Here is a 20,925-nt window from a genome sequence, read left to right on the forward strand (position 1 = left end):
ATCATAGAGACTTTACAACCTCATTTCTCCCTTAATACTGTAACTACTCATAACTCTTCATCATCCTCTTTTTCCTTCCCAAACAAACACAGGAAGGATTTAATCTTTAAAAAACCATTTTAATAATGTCAAACAAAAATCAAAGGAAGAAACCACAGATTATGAAAATACTTGATTCCATCATCGTAATCTTTCGTTGTTTAAATCTCACCAAGGAGTTTACATGATTGACATCAAACCCATAAGAATCAAAAAGAAGATTCAGTCTGTTGTAGAAAGTCAGCTTTACTGACAGAGATTGTGCATCTTTGCAAATATCAGGCACTTACAAAGATCATCAGTTTACTGGAACAAAACAGATGTTGTGAATCTCAATGACTAAAAGAGAATTAAAATTCTTTAACTTAAAGCTTTCCACTTCCAAGGTGCTGGCCTATGAAAAACAGGTACTCCAGGCCCATTAGGGAGAAAAAAAACAGGATCCATTAAAAGGAAAAATGGCTCATTTTAAGACTACATTCTGCAGGCAGGTTAATCAGAGGCTATAGTCCAACCAAAACAGCCTAAATTTTACGTATGTCCTTGTACTTATCCATTTACTTAAAGTCTTCAGAGACAGCAGAAGGCATGCAGTAAACTGGCTTTCCAAGAGGGGACAGATGCAGACTACAAGGTCCCTCCATGTTACTGCTGTTTGGACCAGCCTGCATTTGAGTGCTCTCTTCTCACTGCTCCCATGAGAAACCACCTGAAATTTTTCCAAGGTCACTTGCAGGGAGGTGAAAAAAATGAGGTCCACTCAACATTGGCAGTGAGCCCCTTCAGATTATTGATACTAACCAGATGATAAAAATCAGCTGAAAGCATCTAGTCTATTGGCAGCTCTGACCTACCAGTCCACATGAGTAAACAGCAAGCTAGTGGGACTGTGCACCCCTTTTGTAGGCTCCTCTCCAGTTGCAAAACATGGTAAAAAAAAAGCATAAAAGGGTTCCTGCAATGTAAGCTGCCTACAAGGACTATGTTTTTACTAGACTGATGTGAATGTTATCTTCCAGTTGAGTTCAGTTTCACAGTCCAAGGCAAAGACGAAAGCTACAGCTTTTATTTTTCAAGAGAATTTCTGTATTTAACTCTGGTAGATTTAAAAAACCAAAAAAGTCCTTGAAGAATTTAAAAAGTTGCCGCAGCTAAACAACTTACTGATTAACAATGAGTCTTTAAAAAAGGGAAGTATGGTTTGAGGGAAAGGGAAACAAAGTGGGGGGGAGATAAGGAAATACTCAAATCCTTATAGATAGTTCAGCCATATGTCTCTAACAAAGAGTTGGGGGGCATCATTTTCATGCTGTGCGGTTGCATTGATATTAGGTTTGTCTACAAATTCTATCTCGCATGCCTGGGTGCTGCAAGGAGAATGCTCCAACTCCAACACTGTTACATTGTTTGGCACCGATGAAACAAGTATATTCCTTGGAACAAAAAGGGTCAGCTGAGGACCACGGGCCGGCCAGTAGCGACCAAGATTAAAGCCATTGATCCAAATTTGCCCCTGTTAAAAGAGAGAAAGAAAAAATAACGACATTTTAATAATTTGACAGAGGTCAAATGACAAAACAGCTTTAAGCATAACTCTTCACTGAATTTCCTCCATCCTTCAGTTTGACAGAACACAAGGATAGAAAATTTGTTCAAGAAAATGCTAATGACAGTCAAAATAATTTAAGTTCCCTGATGAGTTAAAGCCATCATTAAAAAGACAGTGGTCAAATACTGCAGTAAATCCAAATATGACAATACTTAGGAAAACAGAATTGCAGGTTCCTGGCACTGAATTTTGCACCAAGTTTCAGATCAAAGCAAACCTGAAAATTTTATTTGCTTGAAGCTCATTGTTAAAAGGAGAAAGAATTCACAAAACAAAAAAGCAGATCCTAATTCTGCTGTGGCTGTCTGTACAAGTGTCAGACTACATTATCTCGGTAGTCCCTTCCTGTTGCATGATTTCATGAAAAAGATACAGCTTGCCTAGATACATCAAATTCAGTTGTCTATTATACTTGTAATAGCTTAGTCAACAAAAGAACTTGTGAAATCACACTGCAAGAGAGTACTGTATTTTGTTGTAGTTACGTACAACCACTAAAATCTTTGGGGGTCTTCTAGCATTAAGTTCAATGAAATTGTGGTTAACTTAGCATACAAACTCTTTAAATTACTTTTTATAGTGGAGGTGGCCAGAACAGCTAGTTCAAAATACTGTTCTAATATTATAAATACCTTAAGTTCAAAAGATAAAACAAAATTGGGCAAGAGGAAAAAGAAAAACCTCAGAACAGTCATTTATACACCACAAAACAGACACACTGAGGTGACACAAATGCAGATTTTTTCCAAAAATCTATAAATTGGTGAGTTGCAGGATGTTCAGTAAAACTATAAATGGACTCCTACTGAGTTGAGCTGAATCTTGTTCACTAAAAAAGACATAAGGGAGGATATACAGCTGATTTGGACAAATAATTTGTTTTTACTCCTGCTAAGTGTGTCTTTTCACCATATGTCAGACAAAAGTTCAGTGGACAAGAAAAGGGATGGGAACAGATAACTGCATCTGTGTTTTCCCTCTTGCTTTGACCTTTGGTAATCAGAATATAGAGGAAAACAAACTAACTAATGGTATTGATGTACACTGATAAAAATAATAAAACAGTCTGAATCAGTGGAAAGTAAGGACTTTTACTGCACTCATGTTGATTTCTAAAATTGTCTGGGATAGCTGAAATCAGAATAATACTTCTAAAGGTTTTACAGAAGCACAATTGTAATATAGTGAGTATTGCCATTCAAGCTGTTTTAGAGGCATTTTTCTTGTGTTTTCTTTTTCAAGTATTTATGAAAACAAATTTTATGAAACTCATAAGGGAAATTTTATAAGGATTTAGTACATTTGCAAATGCAGATGAGTTATTTCAACTCTGTATTCACTTCCGTGGTGTAAGATCCTGTCCTGCACAGTTCTGCCAAGGTGTTAATAAACTTTGACCTCAAACTTTTTTTTTTTTTAATAATTTTATTTTGCTTTGTGGCTTGTTTTTGCTGCATTAAAAGGCAAGAGAAGAGCTATTTATTCAAGCTCACTACTCTGCTTCTGTAGTAGTTTTAGAAGAAAACATGGCATTAATGCAATCTCCCCCCACACAAGATGAATTAGTGAGTGTACCTACCAGACAGTAGCCTACCTACTGCAGAGAGTGACTGTAACCCTGGGGGAAGTAGGAGTTTATTGTAGGAATCCACTGCATTAGAGTTCTAATGCAGGAGGTATGATCAGACAGGTCTCTGTTTCTGATCTTAGTCACCGGTTCTAACTCCTTTTTCCAGTAAAGCTATGAACTTAAGTTCTCAATTCCAAACTGTCCTTATTAACACTGCAGTTTCTAAAGACTGCACACTCAGGAATTTGTATGCCTTAAACCAGCAAATCATGACACTATATACACTACCAATAAATATGCCAGAGACAAAATAAAGGAGGGGGGGATCTCTATCTTCAGTAACAAGATTTCCTTTAGCAGGGTCAGCAACTACAACTCATGATTCCACAGAAATCAAGAACAGTCCTGACTCCAAATCCTCTTTTCTGTTGAAGAAAAAAAAAAAAAGTCTGATAAATCTAGCCATACATTCAGAGGCATGTATGCTTAAAGGCATCGTGCTTCCTCAAGCGATCGTGGAGGAAGTTTTATTAATAGTGAAGGTTTTAAAAACCACTGAAGGCAAGCAAGCTACAACATACGTTATGTCTGTTAATGCTGCACCCTTCTTCCAGGCTGTCCAGCATGCCATATTCCTTGTCTTAATATGCAAAGGCAGGATCATGATTAGAACTATGTGTTTTTTGGTAAATGTTGTTTCCATGGTTTTCCAGCTACTCAAACAGGTGGGTTTTAATCCCTATTAAAAGTCCCTCTCCACACCTTGGCATCAGCAATTTATACAGTGCCACTCAAGGAATTAAGGCCCAGAACCAGTGGGACCTGAGTGGAATTTAAACCCTTATGGCCCTGTGCCTTAAAGGCATTTGCTCATTGGTAAAGTTATCTGGAAGTCTCAGTTTCCGCACCCAGTATCACCTCAATCTTATTTACTCCTAGTATCTTATTTAGAACTTTGGTCCAATCCATATAAAGCTTGAAGGACCAATTCAATAGCTCTACTTGCAGTTTGTCTGGGATCTCTTCACCTTGACTGCTTTAGAGGGTATACAAACTGTGTAAAACAGAGGTTTATGTTCAATAGATCAGAGGAAAAGACTCCCACCAATACATGAGAATTCTTGGACTCATTTGCCATTTCAAAGATGAGTTTGCCAACAGGCAGGTATGGTCATCTCACTTCCTGAAGAAGCTTTATGATTCACGGGGTCACAGAATTTACTGCAAAAGTCTCAGATTCCAGTTCCTGTGCAAAGAGCTATTTTTGGATTTTATTCAGTGATTGTGTAAAATATGCACATATATAGGAAGAGGGACTAAGTAAGACTTCCTCATCCAAGCTCAGTGCCAGCAACACTCAGTGCCTGCAATGAATCACAGTCTTCTGCACATTGGGAAGTACTTTAACCACTACAATACTGTAGACAGATCACCAGCAACTCCTTCTCCTACTCTGTTTTAATAGCAGTGAATTAATTGTTTCAGAAGAGAATAATTTTGCTACCTGACACTATCACAGACACTTCCCTGAAGCCTGGACTGAAATACTTAGGCCTCCAACAGAGTGGCACTTCAGTACACACATTCTGCTCTCCATGCCTCCCACCAGCTTGTTGAGATGGTCCTTGCCCATCCTGCATGCTGGCTGTTTCAAACTCGGCACTGTGAAAACACACTCTTTGCTGCTCTAGCTATGCTCCAGCCCAATGAGAAATTCCCATTAACAGAGATCTGCCCACACGCTTCTCACAGCAGTGGTCTCTGATCCGTTCAGGCCAGTTACAGGTAACCTCCAGAAGACAAGCAGTAACATCTTCCATGCATTCAATCCATATCTATGGGCACAACACCAGCAGTTGTGTCCAAAACTCTCTATGCTTTGTAACAGGATCCATAGCTCCTCACACAACAGCACAAATATGTTCTTAGTTACTTTCATATCAATCAATATAACCAAGAAAGTATCCTATAGCATCTCACTTCCTCCAGAATAAAAAATTGTTTTATCTCAAGGCATGTATTCCCCTCCCTCCAAAAAACTGTTTCTGCTCCACATCAAGACCAAAAAAACCCAACACAACTAAATGCAGCACTTCTAAATAGCCTGATAGTTCATCTTTCTCAATGTTGAAAAACTAGGGGGTTTTTGTCGTGATGCTCCACTTTCTGGACCAATACCATATATCTTTTGAACATGTTTCCCTTCTCTTAATGGTTTATCTCCAGATTTAAAGCAAGGAATCCATTTCCTAGTCGTTTAAACATATTTGAGACACCTCACCACCACAACCAACTTCTACCCATGCAAGAGAAGTGTACTTTGATCGTCTGCAGAAGTTTCAGTAGCTTTCTGAGCGGACTTCAAGTTTTTACAACAAAAAGTTGTACCTTTGTCCAGCCAGGAAATTTGACATAGGTGTCTTGAGGCAAGTCTGGAATCCCTCCAGGAATTGAAAGTCTACCGGTATAAAAAGTAGGTGCTTCATAACTCAGTGGATCACCAACAGATCTCTTTGGTCGGTCAAGGTTAATGTCATGGTTCACTGCTCCATCTACGTCCAGAGGATAGATTTCCCATTCAACAAGTATGTCTTGATCAAGAGTTAAATTTGAAACTAGACCCTAGGAGGAGGAAAAAAAAAAAAAACCAAAAAAACCCCCATCAAAACATAACATAATTAGGTTTGTGTTATTGAAGTTATTTGGCTGCAACTATAAGTCAGTCAGGAATAAAAACTGAATCGAAGTACTTGCAACAGCTGCCAATCTGTGTATGAAAAAAACCAAACATCTGGTCTTCACCAAGTTATAAGCTTTGCTTAAGAATAAAGGGTTTCATTTATTTTGTGTGAATGATCTGTTCCTCTTCAAAGTTTTGAGCTTTCACTAATGCCCAAGGTTTTTTTTTTTTTTTTTTTTTTCAAACTTTTTTCCTGTAACTGAAGATTTCTGTTTTAACATGAACACGATTCCAAAACCTGGGGCTTAGTAAAAAGTGGAAGAAGCATTAAATATCGTAAGTTTGAGATACCATCAAGAGATTTAGTAACACTGAGTCACTAACCCAAGACATTAACCTGCACAATAGCAGAGAAAGCAGTATTTACTTCCTACGAATCTTCTACAGCTAACATACAGTATCACAAAATCAAGGCACATGCTTTGTGACCCTGATTCAGTGAAATACTTTAAGCTTACAGTCAGCTTCAAGCCCACAGAGTCCTGTTTCATTTTTCACTACTATAATAATAGTTTCTAAAGTTGTGTTTCAGTGCAATGCAAGGGGTTGATTTTAAACCAATGCTGCTACATCCATGTAATTGCTTAAATAGACCCTGTATAGAAGCTGTTTTTCAGTGCAACTTCAGTTGTGTTGCAAACACCACATGTCGAACAGAACAAGCAAAACCACATTTTCTATGACCTTGGAGGGCTGATATGTTGTGTGTCTGTTCTGATGTCTAATAAGCATTGCGCTGATTACACAAGCCTCATCATCAGTACAAGCACTAATTGGTTTTCTCTTCCTTTACCTAGATGCCCACTTTACAGAACAGGAGCTTATTTTTCTTATATCAAAATAAAATATCTGCATAGAGTTAAGTGGCAAAACTTTTCAATACAACCTAAACTCTACTGTGTCTAGCAATCAACTGAAATAATGCAACATAACTTTAGCCCAAACTAACCTGCCTCCCTAAGCCCATCTTCAGGCACTACGAATCGTGTGATTTTTCAAATGAGATGAAGTGCCTACTAAGCAGTCTTACTATGGCCTGCATAAGAATACATATTCAACAGTCCAGATATGGATATAATATTTCCAAGTAAAACAAAGATATAGGTGGCAGGGAGCATGTGAAAAATACAGAAAAACCACACTCTTCCTTCCTTTCTGTCCTTCAACAACAAGACTTAGATCAGCAGGATGTTTTAAAACCAAAACCCTTTTAAGATTCCTTCCCAAAAGCTAAATGCCTAGTTCCATTTCAAGCTCAAAAAAGTGATAAAAAAACAGACAAAAAAACCCCAGAAAAGTGACCCTACTTGCTTAAAAATGCAAGGCTTCACAAGGCAGGAACCTCTTCCCTTAAGGTTATTTTTGAAAGCACAAAATATCTAAAACCCAAGGTATAGTTATTCCCCATTTTCAAAATCAACACAGAGAACGGCATTAGGGAGGGATTATCTGGGGAACCTCAGGCCTGTCAGCCTGACCTCAGTGCCAGGGAAGATTATGGAGAGGCTCATCTTGAGGGTGCTCACGGGGCACGTGCAGGATAACCAAGGGATCAGGCCAAGCCAGCACGGGTTCATGAAAGGCAGGTCCTGCTTGACCAACCTGATCTCCTTCTATGACCAGGTGACCCGCCTGGTGGGTGAGGGAAAGGCTGTGGATGTTGTCTACCTGGACTTTAGTAAAGCCTTTGACACTGTCTCCCACAGTATTCTCCTGGAGAAGCTGGCGGCTCATGGCTTAGACAGGTGTACCCTGTGCTGGGTGAAAAACTGGCTGGACGGCCGAGCCCAAAGGGTTGTGGTGAATGGAGCGAAATCCAGTTGGTAGCCAGTCACAAGCAGTGTTCCCCAGGGCTCAGTTTTGGGGCTGGTCTTGTTTAATCGACTCGATGATCTTACAGGTCTTTTCCAACCGTACTGATTCTGTGATTCTGTAATGTATTTATTGATGATCTAGATGAGGGGACCGAGTGCTCCCTCAGCAAGTTTGCAGAGGACACCAAGTTGGGCGGGAATGTTGATCTGCTCGAGGGTAGGAAGGTTCTGCAGAGGGATCTGGACAGGCTGGGTGGATGGGCTGAGGCCGATTGTATGAGGATCAACAAGGCCAAGTGCCGGGTCTTGCACTTGGGTTGCAACAACCCCATGCAACGCTACAGGCCTGGGGACGAGTGGCTGGAAAGCTGCCCTGCAGAAAAGGACCTGGGGGTGTTGGTTGACAGCCGGCTGAAGATGAGCCAGCAGTGTGCCCAGGTGGCCAAGAAGGCCAACGGCATCCTGGCCTGTATCAGAAATGGTGTGGCCAGCAGGAGTAGGGAGGTGATCATGCCTCTGTACTCGGCGCTGGTGAGGCCGCACCTCGAATCCTGTGTTCAGTTTTGGGCCACTCACTACAAGAAGGACATGGAGGTGCTGGAGCGCGTCCAGAGAAAGGCAACGAAGCTGGTGAGGGGTCTGGAACACAAGTCTGATGAGGAGCGGCTGAGGGAACTGGGGTTGTTCAGTCTGGAGAAGAGGAGGCTCAGGGGAGACCTTAATCACTATCTACAATTACCTGAAAGGGGGTTGCAGAGAGGTGGGTGTTGGTCTCTTCTCCCAAGTGACTAGCGACAGGACAAGAGGGAATGGCCTCAAGTTGCGCCAGGGGAGGTTCAGGCTGGATATTAGGAAAAATTTCTTTACTGAGAGAGTGGTGAAACACTGGAATAAGCTGCCCAGGGAAGTGGTGGAGTCACCCTCACTGGAGGTGTTTAAGGAACGTGTGGACGTGGCATTGTGGGACATGGTTTAGTGGGCATGGTGGTGTTGGTTGATGGTTGGACTTGATCTTACAGGTCTTTTCCAACCGTAGTGATTCTGTGATTCTATGGGAAGCAGCAATGCACGTTTTCTAAAGCTACCTGAGAAAGGCTGCCTCTTCTACACGGAAGGATCCTGCTTTTAGAGGATTATTCTCACAATGCACATGTCTACTAAACTTGCTTTCACTCTTAGATCTTTAAAAGGTTGAAACCCTGGTATAAGTGTGAATTTCAGCTCAACCACAGCAACACTGAGCACCTCCCTAGCCCTCTATTCTGTTACCTTCATTTAGCACTAAGCACATAGGTTCCTTATCAAGTGGCCTGTTACTAAATAAATAAATGTATCATTTCTGCTGCCTTTACATGAAGGCAAAACATTGGGGAACTAGCTACCCTCTCTTGCCACTCAGAAAGGCAAGGTACCTTGAAAAGACAGTATAAACAGAGGTGGAACTCTTGCTGCCCACTGAATTTATATGCCACAAGCACAGAAAACCCTCAGTTGCTGATGCTTTTAATTCAGAGGCTTCCATACATCCTAAAAGTTCCCACATATATTTAGTTTTTGTCTGATTAGGACTTAAATAACTGTATGCCTTTCAAAGTGTAAGACAGGTGAAACTGCTTTTTGATAAACTGAAAGCCTGTAGGCTACCAGCTTTGCAAATGCTGAGAGTTACATTGCTTTGCCTTGACTAGAGTCTTAGCATAATTAGAAATACACCTAAAAATCCTCATCACAACACACTTAAGAATAACTGGTCAATTAGTCTCCTTTAAACCAAGCCTCAGCTTCAATTCTTCCATGCTGCTTAATCATAACCAATACACCCTTCTTTTAACAATGCAAACAGGCCTGTCCTACCCAAGGCAAAACCACACAAGTGTGAGAATGGGAGATTCTGCCTACTGGAGATCTTGCAAGTCTCTTCCCAGTCTATGTTTTATGATCGAACTGGATTCTGTAACAGGCCCAAACTCAACTAGAGTTTGTAGTCTCATCAACTATGTTACTCAAGATGCATACACATTTGGGTTTACTATTTTCACTACTTACAAGCTTAAAAAGAAGTTCCTCACAGCATGTGTGCCTTTGCTTGATAACTAAATGGTACTCTTCAGGCACATGTCCTTCCTGTAATGTTTATCTTTCTCCAGCTCTTGCATCCAAACTAACCAAGAAACACTTTGGACAAGTCTTAATTCTGCTCTGAGACACATGTCACAGGCAGAATTCAGATTGAGAGGAAACAGAAGCTTCTAATCACCTTAGCACTAAAAGGGACCATAATCACCAGACAGCTATTAATCAGGACAGTCATTAAACACTTGACAAGCTTTCTGAACACCGCCAAATCAATTTAGGCCAAGTCAAATCTAGGGACTGTTTAAGAGATTCTTGCAGTTAGGGGGCTGCAACCCCCTTCTAAATTGCAAAGCTTTGTCATTACTTCATTATTACCTGTAACCCGGTAATATCAAGAACTAAAAAACCAGCATGCTGTGGCACTGAACACAGCAGAAAAAGACCACAAGACTGGCTTCTACAATACTCCTCTCTTCAGCAAATATCACACAGTGCTTGGGGTCCCATAAAGTCTAAAACCAGAAAAGTTTCCTTTTTGCCCCTGCCCCTCCTAGTGTTATGTTAGTGGCATTGCCACTGTATTGGGTTTCCGTGACAAGGTTTTGGTAGCTCAGGGGCTGCAAGGGTGGCTTCTGTGAGAAGATGCCAGAAGCCACCCACATGTTGGAAGCAACTAGTTCCAGCTGACTCCAAAACAAACCCAGCTCTGGCCAAAGCTGAGCCCATCAGCGATGTTGGCAGCACCTCTGTGATAACATATTTAAGAAAGGGTAAAAAAAGCTGCGCAACAGCAGCTGTGGGAGAGACAAGTGAGAAAATGTGAGAGAAACAGCCCTGCAGACCCCAAGGTCAGTGAAGGAGGGGGAGGAGGTGCTCCAGGCGCCAGAACAGATTCCCCTGCAGCCCCTGGTGAAGCCCATGGTGAGGCAGGCTGTCCCCATGCAGCACATGCAGGTCCACAGTGAAGCAGATATCCACCTGCAGCCCGTGGAGGACCCCACGCCAGAGCAGATGGATGCACCCTGAATGAAGCTGCAGCCTGTGGAGACCCTGTGCTGGAGCAGGCTCCTGGCAGGAGCTGTAGCCAGTGGAGAGAAGCCCGTGCAGGAGCACGTTTTCCAGCAGGAGCTGTGACCCCATGGGGGACCCATACTGGAGCAGTCTGTTCCTGAAAGACTGCAGCCCGTGGAAGGGACACATGCTGGAGAAGTTTGTGAAGGACTGGAAACTGTGGGTAGGACCCCACGCTGGAGCAACGAAGAGTGTGAGGAGGAAGGAGCGGCTGAGATGAGGTGTTATCAACTGACCACATCCACCCTTCCCCGCACCCCTGCACCTCTCAGCAGAAGAAGGCAGAAGAGTCAGAAGTGAAGTTGAGCCTTGGAAGAAGGAAGAGGAGCGGGAAGGTGTTTTTAAGATTTGTTCTTATTTCTCATTATCCTACTCTGTTTAATTAGTTTCCTCAAGCCGAGTCTGTTTTGCCTGTGACGATAATTGCTGAGTGACCTCCCTGTCCTTATCTCAACCCACAAGCCTTTCGTCGTATTTTCTCCCCGTCTTGTTGATGGAGGGGGAGTGATAGAGCGGCTTGGTGAGCACCTGTTAGCCAGTCAAGGTCAACCCACCACAACCACTCATGTGGGGAGGTGACAGTCCCAAAGTGTAGCATGGACCCAGAAGCATTCGGAAGCTTTCTGATAATTAACTCTAACACCTGACCAGTCCAAATCTGAACTGGCAATTTTGCATGGTAAAGTGCTGGTGAGAGAGCCTCTCCTAGCCACACTGAAAATATTGCAAGGTTACGCTGCTGACAAATGAAACGGGACATGGAAAAAGATACAAAATTGTGCGTGTGTACACACGCACATGCACTCTCACACACACACACACACAAAAAAATACAACCCCAGGATTCACAAGCCTCGAAGTACAACCAAGATCTAGACTGATTTCCAACCCATTTTTGGAGTTTATCCAAACAGCTTTGCACATTTTAAAATGTTAGCTACAGGCTCAACTCAACCTGAAAGTCTTGTGGGCGACACTTTGGCTGACAACGTAAGTGAACAGACAAAAAAAAATTTAAAATATGTCTGGCAGTTTTTAATTCCACTTTGATTTCAGTGACTGGAAAAACTCAAATGAAAACTAGTGAGTAGTTATATTTTCAGGTAAAGTTACAGCTGTGTAATCCTGATCCTTTTGCTCTTTTTCACCCACTACTTTCTTTTTAACCCACTACTTTCTTTTTAACCTGTGGAAAAGAGGAAAAGTCCCCACAGTCCAGTAACTCAATTGATTTTACTTACCTTAAAGTCATTATTGTATCTACCAAAGTTGACTCGGCCCATATTCTCTACCAAGATGTCCAGATTTGCTCCAGCCTTCCCAGTGATATTTATCATAAGTGATTTGTCCCTTTCAAGGACACCTTGAGGAATCTATATGAATTACACCAAGAGGAAGAAAACAACAACCGCTGAAAACCAACAAAACCCTGTTATTTGTCTCTTCAACTTGCATGAAGAAAAGAAAGGGGACAAAGGAAACAAACAAAGTAAAAAGAGAAAAACAGAAAAATTCTCCTTTCCTCCTTTTGCATGGGAGCACACACACACACACACAAAAAGCAGCTATGTCAATATTCACATTTCAGTACATCAACTGGATGTGCTGCTAGACAGCATTTGTCTAGCTGACACCATCTCTTTCTTTAGCTGAGTTCAACTAACTCAATCAACTTTTAGAACCTTAGTGTTCTTGATGCATCCGATTCACAAAAAGCAAGTTCTCAAATATAGTCTAGTGACTGAAAAGATTTTGGCAATATCAGCAATTAAAAGGGGCTTCATCTTCCAATTAAGCTTGCATCAACATTTAGCTTGGAAAGCTAAAGCTTGACCTGGACACAAAAGTGATGAGAGTCAGCACAGGTCAAAGAATAATTAAAAAATAGGCTATCAAAGTCCACGAATTGATATTAATTCTCATTAAGCAGGAATAAAACCCTGCTTAAGGGAAGAAAGGTAAAGTTCAAATCCTGTACAATGAACTTTTTTCTTTTTTTAACTTGCTGTCAGAAGCCAGTTTCATAAGGTAAGACATAGGCTCAGGCTTCCACTTCCTCCCTCCCTCAAAGGAAAAAAGAGAAGAAGGAAAAAAAAATAAAAAGAAAAATCTGTGGAAACACTGTAGAAAGCCACCAAGCATATCTACCATTAACGTATTTCATGAACCTGCACGTGAACCCTTCTTCTAGATTCTTTTTTTCCACTGAAGCCATGAATCTGTATCAACATTCAAATATCTCAAAAATGGAAACAATTACATTTTCTTCAGAAATAATAGTCATATTTTCTGAAATATGAATATGAACATTTAGTATAAATCAACTGTATACACTTCCTTACTTTCTTCATCTGATTAAACAAGATTATCTAGTAAAGTTGTTTTGGTAAGCTGGAGAAAGGAGGAAGAGAGGCAGACTATATCCATGACTTTTGTGAAGATCACTCATAGCAGAAATGATATGAGCAAACATTGTTTACCCCATCGACAGAGACATAGGCACGATCATGGACTCCATTTAAAGGTGAAGACAGTTGTGTTGGCTCCGTACAGTTTTTTGGAAGCGTAGTTCTGTACAGTACAAACCCAAAATACTAAGAAAACAAAAGAAAGGAAAAAACCCAAACAGATTAATGAACCAAGTCATTCTGTAGCTTCAGTTCAGGTCATGAATTAGAAATATCCCACATTCCTGCCTACACGCTCAGATTGAAACAATAACTTCCATTCATTTCAGATAGCATCTATCACAGATACCAGCTTAGAGTTCATTTTGACCTTTAAGTAATGGGTCAAAATTCCACAGAGTTTTCATTTTTAAATGTTTCATCAGAACATTTACATAACTTTAAAAGATAAGGGTCTTAGCTATGAAGGTGTTTCCTCAAAACAAAGCAGTTAATGACCAACAGTATTATTTCTTCATTAAAATCAATGAAAAGATAGTTGGAAAATCCCTTCATAACTGAGTTTATATAACAAACATGAAAGTTCACTTGTCACCCAGTGCCCATAAACTGACATATTCATCAAGTCAATATTATCTATTTTAAAAACTACCTGATTTACATCAGGAACATTTTGGAATATTTTTCACTAAGTTCCTCATCATGAAAGAAAAAAAAAAAAAAGTCACAGTCATTGGATTTGTTCTCATCGCAAAGTGAAACACAAATTAAAAACAAGACAAAAAATGCATCGTCTCTTTCACTCAGTAGCCACAAAACCATTTATCTTCAAGACTTGGATTAGAACTGAACATAACCCTGGCAGGACGAAGTGAGGGTAAACCATTTCCGTTCTGCTGTCATTATTATATTTGCATTACATTTGCAACAAGGTGCCCAGAAAAGAGGTGGGGGGAGGGAGGGAAAGGAAAAAAAAAAAATTTAAAAATGCTAGGAAGCTCCGCTGTCTGCCCTCTTCTCTCAGGAGCTTTCCTACGCAGAGTACTAAGGGTGGGAAGGACAGAGGACAAGAAAGAAAAGCCCACTGGAAATTACACTCAGCCACAACATACCACCCTGCAGCTTCTCTCACACCTCTGTATTAGTGACTTGGAAAGGAAAAAATCTGAGCTTTGAACCCCTACTTGACTGATGCCATATCCCAGGCATCTGCTGAACTGCTCCCCACTCTTCTCCCTCCCCCAGCTACTACCACCATCACATTCTCTCCAAGTAGTTTATTTTAGCTGCAGGCAATTAGCATCCATGCTCCAGTCTCTGCAAAACTCGGCACCGAAGTGATCAAAAAGCCACGTAACCTTAATGGAAAGGCAGAGTCCCTCAGCAGCAAGGGAAAGATCTTTGACTGTAAGGGAAGAGGGAAGATACAGAAAGTCACCAAAATTGACAGGGAAACTGATGCAGAGACTGACAGAGAGGGAACACAGGGGAGAGTGGGAGCCAGCAGAAGCCACAGGAAAACACAAAGAAAGGTATTTTTCCTATTTCACCACACTGGTGGAGTGACCAGTGGGTTGCAGTAACTCCAAAAGGTTGCTCCCAAAGGTTTCTCTCATCGCATTCTCCTGCCTCACCATACCTGTAGTAAAAGAAAAGGACTACAAATAGAAGTGTCAAATGGATTGTATTCCCCAATCTCCAAGGCCCACTGACTCATATGAGAAAGCGGTATCTCAGCCAGTGTGGCTCACTCTGATAGCAGGTGGTGAGAGGCAAAGAAAAAACAGGATTGGGAAAATTAATAGTGAAGAAAAAGATGGATTAAAAAAGTCTCTTAAGAACCTGAATCAATACTTCAGAGAAGAGAGAGATAAAGGTGAAAGCCTGGACAGCATATATACCTACATTCATGGAAAGAGGAAAACCTCAGGTGCAAAAGAAGAGGACTGTACAATATGGAAAGGTCTCCAATACAAGAATCCTGGACACCTTTATAATACTATTACTTCTGTGCACAAAATTACTGCAAAGTGCCTACTGAAGGAATCCTCACCTGCTTTAGCTCAACAAAGGTTAATGGGTAAATGCTTTTCACTGGTCCCGCAGGTGACAGCCTGTCAAGAACCTCCTCCACAGTGCCCACCTGCAGCATAGAAAAAGCAGATATATGAAGGTCAGTAAATTTCAATTGAAATATAACAGCTTGCATATCCAGCCACCTAGCTGCACCTGTCCAGAAAGCAAAGAAATCTTAAGCCCTTACATCATCCTTACAGACACATTAATGATACAATACAGTACAGAGAACTGGTGAACCCTGAAAGAAACATGCTACATGTGGAGCAATGTTTTAAAAAGCCAGATGTTCTAAATTTGCTATGCATTCATAAAAATAAAAGTGACCCTTTATTATTTAATGAGAACTAACTCAAGAGTTTCTCACAAAAGTTCTATAAACAAACACAACTGCTCTGGACAATTAATACAGAACAACTATATTATCTAAATTTTGCTCAATTATCCTTACAGTCAAGCTAGGGAAAATGACACTGATTTCCAGTGAGTTACTCTGGAATCATTCTGTGCTAAGTAGGGATACAATTTGGTTCCATCAAGAGTTATCCAAGATTAATCTACCCTATTTAGTCTTAATTATTTTAGAAACCCTAAGACTGTAATTCAGTGTCACATATAAGTAGCCGGACTGATTTTAGTGAGACTGGGAGCAAGGTTTAGTCTAGTCACATGCATAAGTAACTTGCTGCATAAGGACTTACATGTGTACAATTAAATTGCCTTTTGTTGCTATCTGCAATTTCCTTTTGTGATTATAGTTTTCTACTCATCTACAATTCTCTCTCAAAGTCCACTATCAATTTTATGTTAGTCAAGATGCACACAATATGCCTAGCGTCTTACAAGGTCAAAAAATCAATTGCATTCGTATTTTTCATGCAAGATGTCAGTCTGTTTCACCAGAAGTATTGTCACTGTTCAGTGGTAATTACACATCAGACATTCAAAGTATTTCTCAAATGTGAATTTACTTCAAATGCTTAAGAAAAAAAACAGTAAAAAAAAATTAGGCATTTAAAATCATGTAAAACTGTATACTATAAGAGCATTCACAGCATTACAAACTTCTGAAGCTACTTCAGTAACAGAAGTATTGAATTTTTGTGGAGCATACATGAAATTTAGCAGTGCTGAAATACTAAATTATATATTAAATGTACATCACTGTGCAAAATCCTGTATGTGACAGACATCAGCATGAATTGTCTATGTACATGCAATTATTTCTTAAGTATGGTAATGGTTTTGGGTGGGATAGAGTTAAATTTCTTCATAGTAGCTTTATGGGGCTATATTTTGGGTTTGTGCTGGAAACTGTTGATAACACAGGGATGTTTTAGTTACTGCTGAGCAGTGCTTACACAGAGTCAAGCCCTTTGCTGCTTCTCACACCAGCGAGTAGGCTGAGGGTGCACAAGAAGTTAGGACACAGCTGGGACAGCTGACCCCAACTGACCAAAGGGTTATTCCATACCATATGACATCATGTTCAGCAATAAAAACCTGGGGGAAAAAGGAGGAAGAGGGGGGGACAGGTTTGAAGTTATGGCATTTGTCTTCCCAAGTAACCATTACACATGATGGAGCCCTGCTTTCCTGGGCACGGCTGAACACCTGCCTGCCAATGGATAGTAGTGAATAAACACCTTATTTTGCTTTACTTGTGTGTGCAGTTTTTGCTTTACCTATTAAACTGTCTTTACCTCAACCCACGAGTTTTCGTACTTCTACCTTTTCGATTCTCTCCCCCATCCCACCGGGGAGAGTGAGCAAGCAGCTGTGTGGGGCTTAGCTGCCTACTGGGGTTAAACCACAAGCAGCAGGCAGACATAGATCTAAATGGGCTTTTGAAATGAGCTGATCTCAACTCTTTAGCTAGGAACAAGAAAGCAGAAGGACACCATAGGTATACAAAGGGTAATGCCATTACTACCTGGAGGTTGGGTCACCCTCACTAGTCCATAGCTAAGCATGTTCACCCTGGCAAGAAGGCTGTCAGTCAGATGATGGCTTGCAAAAATTCTGATGAAAACAGTTCGCTCTTATGTTTTCAGTTTAAGCATTGTACCTAAAATAACACTCAGCTTTCGTAGAGCAAAATTCCCCAAATGCTCTGGACTGGGTATGTGCTCCATTCCTTATCTTGTGCTCCTCCAAGGGAGCCAGTAATGTTAAAGCAATATGCAGGACTTGGCAGGCCACGGGAGAGATTGAACTGCTGGGCCTTGTACAACAGCTGTGAAGCAAGAGATGAGTATCTTTGCACAGACACTGACAAGAGTTGATTTATAGAACTAAACAACAATCCTATGAGCATTAATAGTCTTGGCCCCAGGTGGACAATGAAATTAGGAATGAACATAAGTGGTGTTAAGACACAGATGGTCACTTGAATGAGCTACTAACTGGCAACGAGTGCTGCTTTGTGCCTTGCTGAACTATTAGCAGCTTGTACATGTGCCTGTTTGACTTTTTTTTTAAGCTCCTGCTACCAAGGGGGCTTCTGTTCTGAATACAGGTTGACCACATATGATTTACTTATGGACTGGCAGAAGGTTGTTTCTTTGAAACTTCAATGGATTATTTTTGTTCAGCTTTTCACTCTGAAGTGGTGCGTACAAAAAAAAAAACCCAAACAAGATCTGCTCTTGCTGCAAGTTCCTGTTGACTGCTACTTAGAGGACAATCAGTATCACAACAGAAACTTAACAGTAAATTTAAAAATTACAAATACTGTCAAGAATTTTTAAAAACTCAACCTGTAAAACAACCGATGACGACTAATAAAAAATAGCAATACTTTCTATCCTCCAGAGCAAGGTCTTCAAAACCAAAATGTAAGATCAAGCATGAAAAAAAACAAACACCAAAACAGCTCCAACAGGAATGGAATCAATTATTGGCAGCATCCTGTTCGCTTAACCTCTTTCTGCCCCCAACTCATATCAGCATTGCCTGCTACCTGCTATTGCTTGAGCTCTCCACATCCCAAAAACTGAGTAAAACTCCAGAACCTACGAGTCTGCAGGCTGCAGCGTTGGGGCAGGCATTTCCTTGTGATCAAGCACTCCTCAGGGCCCTCCAAGTGGTGACCAGAAACCTGCTCACAAGCCTGCACAGCCATGCAGACACATTGCAGGCACTAAGACTCATTCATTTCCCTCTGGAAAGGATGCTCCCCACATTCTGGGTCTTAAACCCCTAAACCCCGTCATCTTGCTCACATTTCTTGAGCCCATTTATTGCTCTTCTGCCTTTGCCTGCCCTCATTCCTCATCTTCACCACTTCTCTTTTGCATCTATGCGATAAGATTTTTTTTTCCTCATCACCTGCTTTCCTGCCTTCTGCTCTTCTGTAGCAACGTCAGCGTCCCCAGCATCTTTTAATAAATTATCTTTTTTTCTCACCCAGGAGAGTTCTTTAAAATAATTCAATAGCTCAAAACCAACAACTGCCTGATCAAGGAACAGCAGGGGAGGGTTTTTTTTGTTTGTTTGTTTTTATTTTTTATTTCTTTTTCCTCCCCAACTAGCCTGGGTTCCCCAATTATTTTTATCTGGGGCAACCTATTTGCAAACCTCCAAAAAACAGCAAATATGACAGGCAGCACTGCTAAGGGCAAAGATCTCTTTTCCTCAAGTTTAAGTACCTGATCAACTGATCAGGTACTTAAGGACTGAATTGTCACAGAATATCTTGTGGAAAAAAAAAATAGAAAACAGCCTGCTCTGGTTACACATACCTCTGTAAAGTATATCATATGACTCCTGAAAATACTCTGGAGTCTCCTTTCCCTCTTCCTTTCTGCAAAAGTGTCAAAAGAGTTTGTTCACTGCAATAGATTCAATGCTCTGCATAGCAGACTGACTGCTGGACCTCAGCTGCACAGTGAAGCTTCACATAGTACCTGTTTTAGCACTATCACTGCAAACGATACAGCTGGGAAGTTTACTATTACCAAGGCTGTCCTACAATTTAGAATATTCCCTCTCTGATATTCACCCGAATACATTCAGGCTTCTCCATACAACAAGGTGTACTGGACCTGGTCCTAGCAGGGGCTAGAATGCATGATGGAGTTGGGAGGATGGCTTTGGCTGGGACGGTACAAACCTTCTGTGATTTGAGACTCATTCTGTGTTGCAGGGTAACCAAGCAGAGGAGTAAACTGCTGCTGAAGTTAAGCAGTGGGTTCACAGAGCAAAAAGCAGCCTTCTTCACAGAAAACAATTCTAGAGGCTTTCAGTGCAGATGTCAGTATATGTACAGGCAATGACAGGAACCTCACACCTGGCAGTTTAGACATGCCATCTGGATTCCTAAAACTGCTGGGTGGAGAGTAAAACATCTCCACTCAAAAAAGAACAAAGTGTAGAGGGTGAGAAGGTGCAGGAACAGGGCTCCCAGTGTGATGGCCAGGTCAAAGCTGTGATATTTGAGCAAGTTTAGTCAGACTCCTCCTTTCTAAGACAGGTGTCTGGGCAAGGCACCCTGCAGCATTCATTTCTTGAAGGCATGAAAGAGAAAGTTCTAGTGAAACTGGACAGCCTTATCTGAGAGCCACGAACCATGAGAAGATGGGAGAGGCAAAATCTGATTGCTAGGCTCCCAAATGCTGGCAACCTATGATAGCAGTAGAAGTGGTGGGTGTACTGATAATGGTATACAATTAGTCACTACCAAATATAAGCCAGTTCAGTGAAACCTCATAAAGCAACTCCTGCCCTAAAAGGTCTGAAGATACTCAAAGGTTGTTGAAAATGACATAGATCTGTTTCAACTTCACTGGTGAATCACTTTTCACGTAAAAGCATTTCTGCCCACCACTTGAGTGGGATGACTTGAAAAACGCCTGCAAAGCCTTATCAGTATCAAATTTTACAACGCTTCAGCTGCTGTGCGTAACAGATCAGATACATCACTGATTGGAAAGGTGGCTGCCAAATTAAAAGTACAAAGTATAAAATCAAAGCATTATGAATTACAGTATCCAGCACACCAACTGCAGTAATCCTCCACCTCAAAACAACTTGTCTGTGCCCAGCTGAATGAATACAGCCAAGTTCATACCTGTTGTCTCTTTCATCCCCACTTAAACCATCCTCTACACTCTACACTGCAGGAACCTAGTTCTCAACTGTATTTCACAGAAAATTGTCACCAGTCCTAAAATGATGGTGCTATGGACAAAACCCAGCTACTCATGTGCTGACCAGTTATACCTCTGTTGTCAGACAAGATATAGCAAGGCTGGGTTCTGCATACTTTTCCCTCAGCAGGAAACTAATTTAATTTCTCTCATCAGCTACAGATTTTCACAAATCTTGTTAGGAACTTTTCAATAAATTTGAAAGTCCTATTGACAAATGTTCCATATTCAAAATGTAAACACCTAGAAGTATTTAAAAGATATGTATATCCTACCTGCTGCTTCTACTTCAGAGGCATCACCAGCTACAAAAACAGTCTTTGCTCATACCTCATGCTAGCATTCCCCCAGCTACATTACTCATACGTGAGT

The 20,925-nt window shown here is 41.0% G+C and overlaps 1 protein-coding gene across 1 annotated transcript in view; it reads right to left on the bottom strand.

The window, feature by feature from the left end:
• Positions 1-267: 267 nt before the first annotated feature.
• GLB1 (galactosidase beta 1) overlaps positions 268-20,925 on the bottom strand; it is a 39,194-nt gene continuing 18,536 nt past the window's right edge. Inside the window, exons 12-16 of the mRNA XM_059819080.1 lie at positions 15,381-15,470; positions 13,400-13,513; positions 12,161-12,292; positions 5,607-5,840; positions 268-1,552 (exon numbers count right to left, since the gene is read on the bottom strand). Coding sequence (XP_059675063.1) covers positions 1,292-1,552; positions 5,607-5,840; positions 12,161-12,292; positions 13,400-13,513; positions 15,381-15,470 — 831 coding nt within the window. The 3' untranslated portion in view covers positions 268-1,291. The remainder of the gene's footprint in view (positions 1,553-5,606; positions 5,841-12,160; positions 12,293-13,399; positions 13,514-15,380; positions 15,471-20,925) is intronic.

This window comes from Gavia stellata, chromosome 6 (genome assembly GCF_030936135.1).
Source record: "Gavia stellata isolate bGavSte3 chromosome 6, bGavSte3.hap2, whole genome shotgun sequence".
NCBI classification, from domain to species: Eukaryota; Metazoa; Chordata; class Aves; order Gaviiformes; family Gaviidae; genus Gavia; species Gavia stellata.